This window comes from Mangifera indica, chromosome 8, assembly GCF_011075055.1.
Source record: "Mangifera indica cultivar Alphonso chromosome 8, CATAS_Mindica_2.1, whole genome shotgun sequence".
In the NCBI taxonomy this organism is placed as follows: Eukaryota; Viridiplantae; Streptophyta; class Magnoliopsida; order Sapindales; family Anacardiaceae; genus Mangifera; species Mangifera indica.
The window spans coordinates 17,216,366-17,228,042 of NC_058144.1; the positions used below are offsets into that span (position 1 = coordinate 17,216,366).

General features: G+C 36.1%; 1 protein-coding gene across 1 annotated transcript; it reads left to right on the forward strand.

The window, feature by feature from the left end:
• The first annotated feature begins 1,514 nt into the window (after positions 1-1,514).
• LOC123223814 (FRIGIDA-like protein 3) lies at positions 1,515-5,952 on the forward strand. The gene is made up of 4 exons (XM_044647200.1): positions 1,515-1,668; positions 2,972-4,031; positions 4,851-5,023; positions 5,327-5,952. The coding sequence occupies exons 2-4, from the start codon at positions 2,981-2,983 to the stop codon at positions 5,744-5,746; spliced, it is 1,644 nt and encodes a 547-aa protein (XP_044503135.1). The 5' UTR covers positions 1,515-1,668; positions 2,972-2,980; the 3' UTR covers positions 5,747-5,952.
• The last annotated feature ends 5,725 nt before the right edge of the window (positions 5,953-11,677 follow it).

The window sequence follows — 11,677 nt, forward strand, 5'->3', positions numbered from 1 at the left end:
ATGAATATATATTTTAAAATGGGTATCCTAGTTAGAGTTTTTCAGGTTTGTTTGATTTTAAAATTTTAAAATTTTACTATGCTACCGGTTATCGATGCCTTGAAGACCATATAACTTCTTAGTGACAAAGCACTAATAAACATCAATGATATATTATAACTTGTCAAAAAGAATCGTTTGAGTATGCAATTAGATCATACTATGTGATCATGACTATATAACCAAAACAATGTTTCAATACTGCTAAATTAAATAAACCATTTTTAGAGTTGAACTTCAAGATTTAATATGCCTTCAAAGCCTTGCTTTTCAAATGCTTCATACTAGTCTTCCATCGTAGAATTTATTATGTTGGACAATCACATATGATGTACTAATTACTTATATTCTATTATACGACTTGATTATTAATATCATTGTTTACTTATGTAGTTATTTCATCTTTCTTCATAAATCAAGAAAGTGTCTATATTCCTTCTAAAAAATACAATGGCATACTCATAAGTATTATCCATCAACTTTAACTTGGACGTGATTGATATCTCCCAAGAGTGCTTAAAGTATTTGGGATATCAGTGTATACCATAATGTACCTGATAATTATAATAAATGATATTAATGCAACTTAAATAATATTTTCTCTCACTACTTTTGTCTCATAAACACAATCCCTCATAGTGACATACAATATGTGATGTGAAAAATCCTTGGATTTTTACTGAGTTTTTTGAGCATTTTATCCATGTATACAATTCGACTTAAATTTATAAACGAATTGAGTTTAAACTGATTCAAATATTTGAGTTTGAGTCATTTAGATTGAATCCAAAGAAAATTATTTTCTTGTCAAGTTTGAGTTTTGATTCATAAATCTTGTACTAACTCAATTGAATTTGTTTTTTTTTTCAAACCGAACATTACTCAAACTGTATTTAAAGTAGATCCCACACCTACATGACACATACTAGATTGACTTTTACTAGACTAGCATGTAGGGTTGGATACGAGCCGAACCGAACATGAATAGGGCCTGACTCGTTTTCGATGAGCCTAAGCTCGGGCTCGTCGAACTCGTTAAATATATGTTCATGTTCGACTCGTTTCATAATTTTAGTGTTCGGGCTCGCGCTTGCAGGTCAAGCTCAGCAGCTTAGCTTCAGACTTGTATTTTAGGGAATAAACAATGTCATTTATTTCAAGTTAAAATTTTTTTCATTTGAGTAAGTGACTCGTGAGCTAAGCGCGACTCGCTCAACCTATGCTTGGATTCGGGTTCGTGTTTGTTTTTCGTTTAAAATCTAGGCTCGTGTTCGTATTTGAATTTGTTTAAGGGAACCTCGGCTTAGGTTCGTTCAAGCAAAAGCTCGTTTCGAATCCACTCCGATTCGCATGAAACCTTTTCCAAACTTGAGGAAGAAAGTGTTATTAACCGTTTAAAAAAAAAAAAAAAAGAGGGACGAGCATAGGACGGGGCTGCTGTGACTGTGACTGTGAGTAGCGTGACTCGCCAGTGACAATATAAAATCTCTCTTTGTTGCTCTCAACAAAACTTTCTCTCTCCTAGGGGTCGAGATTGCAGGCAGATTCGTAGCAGCCACACAAAACAAAATGGATTGATACTTTTTATTTCCGCCCAAATTTTTGCAATTTCCACCCCCTTTTCCGACGGTAATTTCATCTCCCTAATGTTTAATTTACTGCCTGTTTTCTTTATTTATTTTTTAATGCTTGTTTTCTTCAGATCGGGTGTGTTTGTTTCCTTGGAAACATCAATTTCTCTTTCCAAGAAATTTGTTTCTTGTCGTCTTACGTGACGTACCGCTTTTTTAGTAGTTTTTGTGAGAATTGTGTTGATTAAGTTTTCTTTTTATTGTATTTTTGTGGGTTTTGTTTCAATTTCGCTTTTATGATGATCTTTTGCTGTTTCGCGGCTTTGTTTTGTTAGTGTTTTTGTGTTTTGTATCTCGAATTTGGCGATCTCTTGGTCATTGGGCTTGTTGAGTTGCCGGTAAGGTGACCAAGTTTTTTGTATTTAATTCTATGAGTGGTTGATTTTAACGAGCTAATTGTTTGCTAAATAAATATTTTGCAATTGTGATATTGTCGTGTTTACTATATTTAGTTGGTGAATAATTTGGGTGTTTGTGGGGTTTGCTTATGTTTTTCGGAGTTTTAAAAATTTTCCATATTTGGTCTTTATTGCAGGTTTAATTTAATTTAATTATTTTTATTTTTTTTACATTTAAACCCCATGGAGCTAGATTGTAAGTGAAGAGACATTATATTTGGATAGAAGTACATTGAGTCTATTCTGGAGCAGTTGACCTTGATTTGTAGTGTTTTTTTCAATGTGAGTGTGTGAGTGGTGTTCTGTTGTAATTGGAGTTGGAGCATGTTGAGAGTTGTTTACATGCATTTATGGAAGATGGGATCACATGGAATTGTTGCTAAAAGATATTGAAAAGTTTGGTAATCAAGCTTACTGTACCCAGGGCAGTGTCTCGTCTTGTGGTTTGATGGTACCGAAATGTGGCCCTTGCAAGAGTTGTAGTGTTGTTTTAACAAATTTTTACTGTTGTATTTATGGGTATTTTTTTGTGGGACATTGAAATATCAGAAACCAAAATTTTCTTGTTTGGTCATTACTGTAAATATTTTATCTAGCTTTGGCCATTATATAGATTTAAATTTTGGTAATTTTCAAGTTTTTATTGTGTGCTATAGTCATTTTAATCTTTTGGCTATAATATATTATCATTTTTGTTATTTATATGATGTTCATTGTTCTACTCACATGTCAATGATGTATTCCTTGTTTCATTATCCGTTCCCCATTTTTCTTCTAGGTTTCATTTTAATCTTTTGTCTATAATATATTATCATTTTTGTTATTTATACAATGGTCATTGTTCTACTTGGATGTCAATGATGTATTCTTTGTTTCATTATGTGTTCTCCATTTTCCTTCTAGGTTTCTGCAATGGAAGACAGCCAATCAGTTGCTATGCTCATGGACTCTACAACCTCTAAGATACAGCAGCTTCAGAAGGCATTTGCTGAACTGGAAAGTCACCGGGCAATAACCCTTAATTTAAAGTGGAAAGAACTTGAAGAACATTTCCATGGGCTTGAGAAGTCCTTAAAGAGACGCTTTCATGAGCTGGAAGACCAAGAAAGGGAGTTTGAAACCAAAACAAGGAAAGCGCAAGAAATGTTGCAGAAGCGGGAAGCTGCTGTTGGGGCCAAGGAGCATGCCTCTTTGGAGAAGCTCCAAAAGAAGCGAGATGCTGCTGTCTTTGCCATTACTACTTCTCTAGAGAAGCAGAGGAAAGTATCATCTGCAGAGCCTACTTTTGTTAGCAATGATGGTGAAATCAGGGCAGCAACTGTGGAAGACAAAACAGTGGATTCTATGTCTGTTGAAAGTAACCTGCAAAGTGTTAAAACCTCTTCTGAGAGAGAAAACATCGAGCTGAAGGTTTATCCACATTTATTCAAACTGTGTGAAGAGATGGACTCAGAGGGCTTGCATAAATTCATATCAGACAATCGTAAGAACCTTGCTGCCTTGAAGGAAGAGATTCCACTTGCATTAAAGGCTGCAGCAGATCCAGCCTGCTTGGTGTTGGACTCTTTGGAAGGGTTTTATCTTGTGGAAGTGCCAAATGTAGATGGAAAGAAAGATTCAATCTTGTTGGGTCTCCGCAGAACCTGCATTATGTTGATGGAATGCCTTAGCATTTTGCTAGCAAATCTGGATATGGTTTCTCTTTCAGCAGTAATCTCTGAAAATGTGAAGAAGCAAGCAAAGGCAATTGCTGAAGATTGGAAACCTAAGTTGGATGCTCTTGATGTTGATGCTAGCAGTGGGAACTCCTTGGAGGCTCATGCATTCCTGCAACTTCTGGCCACTTTTGGTATTGCTTCTGGTTTTAATGAGGAAGAATTATCAAGGCTCATACCAATGGTCTCTCGTCGCCGCCAGACAGCTGATTTATGTCGCTCCCTTGGGTTATCAGAAAAAATGCCAGGTTTGTTCTTTGATCTGTCTGAAAAGTTGGAAAATGTGGTTGAAATCTTTTTTTTTTTTTCAAAAGAAATTCAAATTAAGGTTTCATAAGTGCGGTAGAAGTTCGAATCCAGACTTTTCCCTCAAAATTCTAATGCTCTACTAGTCTTTTTAACCCCTGATTCTGTGGTTGAAATCTGGATGCATGCCATTTCGGTGGAAAACTTACCAACCATCAATGATAACATATTTTTACCAAATCGTTGTGTGGTTGATAATATTCTGAACAAATGAAAATACTATGTCGTTTGTCTTAGGATTTGTATGGATGGTCATTGGTTATCAGATAGTTATCATGATGGTGAGTCTGAATTTGGGCTTTTGGTATTGTCAAATGAAGGTTATCCATACAATGCTGTCATCTCTCTAAAGGCCCCAAATGATTTTGAACACCAGACTTAAAATTCCATTTTTGCTGAAATTATAGATGTGTGTATATGTATTTTATTGTTAAGGTGAATGGCACCTGAGTTACTTTTGTTTTGATTGATGTTATTATCCATGATAGTCACGTGGTACAATCATTTTTTGGTGAGAATCAAAGATCAATTGAACATCTTGTATATCATTGAATTTGGCTTCCGCATCTTATGGAGTAAGTTAATGATGATGAAATATTCATTGTGAAATGTATACTACTGAGATTCATAACCCTGTTGATTGATTCAACATATTGATACATGTTGGTTGATAAGATTGAGTATTTATATTCACATCTGTCAGTTTTTGTTTTCTTCAGTGCTTTTTATTGTTTTCTTTGTGGATCTGATCGCCTATACAGGTGTTATCAAAGCTCTGGTTAATAGTGGAAGGCAAATTGATGCGGTTAACCTGGCTTTTGCATTTCAGCTTACCGAGCAATTCTCACCTGTGCCTCTACTGAAATCCTACTTGAAGGAGGTTAGAAAGGCTTCTTCCCCAGGCAAGGTTGGAAATGTCTCTCCCACTGCAGAGGTTTGTTTCTTCATCAAATAACCTGCTTTTATAATTAAGTACATTTGGGTCTCACACATCCAATATATGTTATGTGGAATGTAACGCTAGAAAAAATGGATCTATGTCAAATTATTAACATCAATCACATATGACACTGCACATCAGTGCTAGCAATTATGCAGAAATGTTCAAGGTGATACTTTGATTTGAGGTATTCTGATAATCAAACTGGTGCATTATAAATGAGCTGTTACTTGTATAACATTGTGCGACATCTGTAGATGCACTTGCATTCATTTGACATTCGTTCTTGTGCTTCAGTCTGAGGTCAGTGAAAGGGAGCTAACTGCTCTTAAAGCTGTGATCAAATGCATTGAAGAGCATAACCTTGAAGAGCAGTATCCCATGGACCCACTCCAGAAACGTGTTGTCCAAATAGAGAAAGCTAAGGCTGATAAGAAAAGGGCTACCGAAGCGACGAAGCCTCAACCAAAGAGACCCCGTGCCAACGGTGCAGGATATGGGCCTCGAGTCACTAATGTTGCTGCTGACAAGACATTCTATCCTACTAGAGTCACAGACAGATATCCACAGTATGTGTATGATAGACCTTACGTTTACACTGGACCTGCTGACAACCGTGGCCTGTCTCTTCTGGGTTCTGCTACTTACAGCTTCTCTCCCAGTCATGGCAGCTACTTTGGAAATGGCTACCAGTACCAGACCCCTTATCTTCACTAATTGGGCAAAGATGGCAGAAAGCAAAAGGTGACTATGATCCTCGTTTGACTATTAGCCTTTAACCACTGAGCTCCCTTTACCCTTGCAGTGTATGAATGAATTTAGTATTTGATTTTAAAAAAACTGAAAAAAAAATGCATGTTAATTTAGTCTACTGTTGTACAAGAAGATATTTTGATCCTCTAATATATGACTTTGTTTCTGTATGTATATTTGTTTTGTCATATTTTAATGGTTTGCTTTGATTCGGTACGGAAAAGACTATTAAGCAAACTAGTTACCGCATATTTTGTTGAATTGGAGTGAAATCAAGCAGCGTATAGGTGATGTGTCGTAATTTGGATCAAAGAAAGGTTTAGAAGGTTCAGGAAAAGATTACACAGGATCAGAGAATGAGAAGGAAAATCATTTGTTATGCGTTGAAAACTTATTTTGCCCAGCACTATTATTTCTTTTTAAACAAGGATTATACAATTACACAAAAAGACAACATTTATGCATATTCAACAAACGACACCACATTATTTATCATTACATTGACCACGTTCCAAAACGACATCGTAGCCTCACTTAATATTCACCTCCAATTGACACCGTATCTTCTAACGACCATTTGTATTTTGCGTGCCACCTTTTTCCTGTAGATCATCTTGTATTGTACCAAAATTCAGCAAGTGATAACCAGTGTATCTAAGTGTGGGGAAGCTTTTTAGCCATACACCGCAAATAAGCCTCTAAACATCAGTTAACAACCTCAGATTAACCATCCATTCGAAGTTGGTAGGCAATGGAATATTGCAACTCAACACCCTACAATGTAAAAAGTTCCTTCCCAAAAGTCGCTAAGGAAAGTAACAGCTTTGTCACTCACAATAGTATGTGGATTCCCATGAAGCTTGTACACGTTATAAAGGAAAAGTTGTGCCACCATTTAAGCAGAGAAAGGATGTTTTAGAGCCATGAAATGGGTGTATTTTGTGAGAAGGTCTACTACAACAAAAATCATAGATTTTTCTCCTGACTTGGGAAGGCCTTCAACAAAGTCCATTGTGAGGTCTGAAAAAACACCAACACGCATGGACAATGGTTGTAAAAGGCCGAGAAAGGCAACATTTTCAAGTTTATACCTTTAGAAGATAGGACACCCCAAATGTAATTCCTAACAGACTTTCACATCCCTTTCCAATATACCATAGATGACAATCTCTTCATTATTGTAATCACATTAGAGTAGGCCCTGAGAGGTATATTATGGAATAAAGAGAGTAACTGCTGTTACAACTAGAGTCAGATTTGAGTCGAGTCGAACTCAAACTCGACTCAATTACTTTTGAAACGAGGCTCAGGCTCGATAAGCCAAAAAATTCAATGCTCGAATTTAACTTGCTCACAAGCTGAGCTATTTGCGAGCCCCTTGCTAGCTTGGCTCAAGTAGGCTTAATGAGTTTGATCACGAGCCGAGCTTGGTATGCTCAAATAAGTCTGTTCAGAGCCTATATGCTTATGCCTTCTTTTCAATAATCTGAAAATAAATTGAACTATAATAACTCATCTAATAAAATCGAACTACATAAATATCATTATTTCAATTAAAATTCATTAAGCGAAAAAAGGAAATAACAAAAAGTATGAAATTCCTCACTATTGAGAACATGGAATATATATTATTAAGCGCAAAGGTATTTAATTCTATTAAGAAAAAAAAACTTAAGAACTAAAAATCCAATATGTAGCAAATTAACAATAACACTATATAAAGAACAAACTTCAATTCTATTAAATACAATAAACAAAGATGAATGATATTCCTTAAAAGTTACACAAATAATACTATAAAGAGGCAATAGACTTAATGTAGAGACTTAAACATGTTAATATATATTTAATTCATCAAAATGAAAATTATTAAGATAATTATTTTTGTACCTTGTAATTGAATATTAGTGCTTGTCCTTTGATTGATGCAACTGTAACTTTGTTCTCCTAGTAAGCAGAGATGAATTTAGAGTTTTGTGGAATGTTAGCTGTCATAATAGATTCAATTATTTAATAAGAGTTTTGATTTGTCTATGTTGTTAACCCACTCATTCAAACCCACTTTTTTCTTAGCTCTTGTTTTGTTTCTTTCTATTTCTTCTTTCTCTCTTTGTTGCATACAAATAAATAATTTTTATCAACTATTTACTCATAGCCACAGCTAGCTTTGAGTTTCTATTTAAAAGTACAATTCATTTCTTTGGTCTAAAAACATTGAAGAGGTTTGTCTGTTGTTTTCTTTTGCTTTTGAATAATAACTCATTTGTCTCTTTACATGCATGGAAAATAGATATGATAATATATGAATGGACAAATGCATAGTTATATGAGATTTTCAATCTTTCAATCAAATTTTTGGATGCCCTTTTTAATTTATAGTCTCAAAACTCCCCTTACCTAGATCTCATCTCTACCTTTTTACTTATTCTTTCAAAAGACTAGAAGAACAACATCCCACCTAACTTGAGAAATGAGATTGGGTGAGCTGCCTTGGCTTGTGTGCTAAGCCGAGCCGCTTGACTCCCAACTCGAGCTCAAGCTCGTTTTTTCAAGCATATAAAGTTTAAGCTCGGACTTGAGCTCATTTATGTTGACTTGTTTGGGCTCGTTCGAGCTGAGCTTGGGCTCATTCGAGCTAAGCTTGAGCTCGAGCAAGCTTGATCTGAATCTAGCCCTAGCTATAGCTCCAAATCAGCTACAATAACTAGCTTACCATTCCCTTTTAATTGTTGATTAACCCATTCAAACTTACGAAAGGTAGAAGCATTCTACTCCTTGGCATGAATCACTGCCTACAGATGAGGATCCTTGTATCAACCATCCTTAATCACGTGTAACATCTTTTCAGGCAACACTGTAGTAGACAATTATTAAACTCGCTACTAGGAACTCTTAAGAGAGCATCCACAACCACATTCTTTTTTCCTTTCTTGCAACAAATTTCATAATCAGACTGCACAAGCTTGGCAATCCAAGCCTACTAACAGGGAGTGGTAATCTTCTGTTCCAGGAGATATTTAAGACTTTGATGGTCAGTCTTGATGATGGCATGCTAATTACAAAGGTAGTGCTCCCATTTTTTAATCGTAAACAATATAGCCAGTATCTTCTGCTCATAAACTGATAATAATTGGTTCTTTGGAAACAAAATCTTACTAATATAGGCAATAAGATGCCCTTGCTGTGAGATAACTTTGCCAATACCTCCCTTAGATGCGTCAGTTTCAATTCTAGAATGGTTGAGATAAATTTGGAAAAGTAAGAACAGGAGCAATGTACAAACATTGTTTAAGTTGTTGGAATGCCTCATGTGTTGTAGGAGTCCACACAAAAGCCTCTCTTTTGAGTAGTTTAGTGAGCTTGGCCATAATTCTTGATGAATCTTTTGTAGTATCCTAAGAGCACCAAGAACCCCCTTGGTTGTTTCAAAGTTTTTAGAGGAGGCTAGTCTTGGATAGCTTGAATTTTCTTGGGGTAAGTGGGAACACCTGCTTTGCTGATTATATACCCCAAGTAGTCAATGTGTGAAGCTCCAAAGGTACATTTGCTCCTTTTGGCATATAGTTGGTGTTGCTCTAGCAACTTCAATACTTTATCTAAATGTAGCAGGTGCTCCTCTTTATCCTTGTTGTACACAAGGATGTCATCAAAGAAGACAAACACCCATTTCCTCAAATAAGGTATGAAAATGTTGTTCATTATATTTTGGAAGGTGGAGGGAGCATTTGTGAGCCCAAAAGGTATCGCAAGGAACTCATAATGTCTTTTATGTGTCTTAAAAGCAGTTTTGTCAATGGATGAAGGATGCATGCAGATTTGCCAATATCTGGATCTCAAGTCCATCTTAGAGAAGATGACTGCCTCTCCTTACTCATCCAAGAGTTCTTCAATCAATGGTATGAGGTATCTATTCTTTATTGTGACTTGATTTAATGCCCTATAGTTTATATACATGCGCCATGTGTCATCTTTTTCTTCACCAAGACTATGGGACTAGCAGAAGGACTAAAGTTGTGCCTAATGACTCTTGAATCCATCATTTCTTTCACCATTTTTTCAATAACATCTTGTTGAAATTCCCCATATCTATATGACCTCAAGTTGATGGTTGATACTCTCTCTTTAAGCACAATCTAATAATCCTTAAACTTCATTAGATTTGTAATTCATACAACTATCCCAAAGACTTCCCTTCGGAGAACCACATGAACAAAATAGAGGCCAACTATTGTTTCTTACCAAACAACTTGCATAATTGCTCCTCTCTAATAATGCCCACACCTTTATCCTTCTCTCCTTGTAACAAATAAGATTTATTTCCTATAAAAAAAAAAAAAAAAGCATTGTAAGCTTATCTAAATTCCAGACTATGTTTCCTAAACTAGCAAGCCATTGAGTCCGCAACATTAAATCATAGCTCAAGAGTAACAGCGTATAAGCATTATGGAAAGCTCTTGCCTCTGCACTTTAATTACTATTCCTTCACACAAATCCCTACACTTCAACTCCTATCCATTTGCCACAGTTACGTGCACCCTTACAACCTCCTTAATAGGCTTTCCTAACCTCATGACAGTTTGATCACTTAAGAAATTATGCATACTCTGGGAGTCTACCAAGATGTACAACATTTTCCTACCATGCATGCCATTAAACCTCATAGTTTTCACTCCCACCAATCCTTGCAAAGCCTAAAGAAGAGTTGCATTAGCCCATGCTCTTCTACAAAAGAACTTTGCTTAATGACTTCACTCACTGTTTCTCCTTCCTTATTACCTTCAATTTCTATATGTAATTGGATTATAAATGTCTGTTTTCTTTTACAGTTATGGCCTGGTATGAAACTTTTCATCACACCAAAAATAGATTCCTTTGGCCCATGTTTCATCAAAAATCTTATTAGTAGCTGCCCTTGATAAAGAAGCTTGAGACAACATAGGCATATTGGGGGTTGGCAATAAACCGGAATGATTAGGTGGCTTATATTTAGGATTATTTCTAGTAGAACTATAACCACTTAGCCGAGGTGTAGAAAGTAATTGTGGAGTTCTAATGCTACGCTTAGGTTGGTCCTTTATTGCCGCAACTGTTATCTCTTGTAACTTGGCCAAACAATAAGCTTAGTTAGAGTTTTAGGCTTAAACATTCTAACAGGCATTCGTAAAGAGTCTAATAGCCTTGATAGAAAGAAACTTAAAGTCTGGTCCTCCCTTATTCTTGCCCTCAGATACAATTCCTTCAAAGCATCTATATAATTCTGCATGGAACTTACTTGCTTCAGATTCCTTAGGTTGACTAAAAGATTGCCATACCCATAGCTGCCAAATTGAGAATGCATAGTAGTAGCGTACTCCTCCTGCTTCATAGCAACTTCATTCTTCGATCGTATAAATCCTTGGTGCCACTGAATAGCGCGACCTTCCAAGTGAAGGGCTGTAATCTTGACGTGATCAACAAGAGGTGTATTGTCTACCTCAAAATAATATTCTACCTTCACTATCCAATTGTCAGAATCGTCTCCATTAAAGTGAGGAAAATCAATCCTCATCTGTTGCTCTAACTGTTGTCTTCGCTCCTACACAAGCCTTGAGCTTGCTTCGTCTCTTCAATCAGCTGATTATGACATCACCCCAACTTGTTGAAGGCTAATGCCACTGATTAAATTCTTCAAATTTTCCATCATTTGTTGCATCTTATCTTATGACTCTTGAAGCCAATCTTGCTAGCAATGCTCCAACCCTAAAATCAATTGAGTCATTATCTGTGCCAACTCCTGTTTCAACTACTGATTACGTGGTTCGTTCACCATAGCCAGGTCGAGCTTTGATACCACTGATGCGTGTTGTTGTAATTTAGATCAATGACAGGTTTAGAAGGTTCAGGAAAAGATTACGT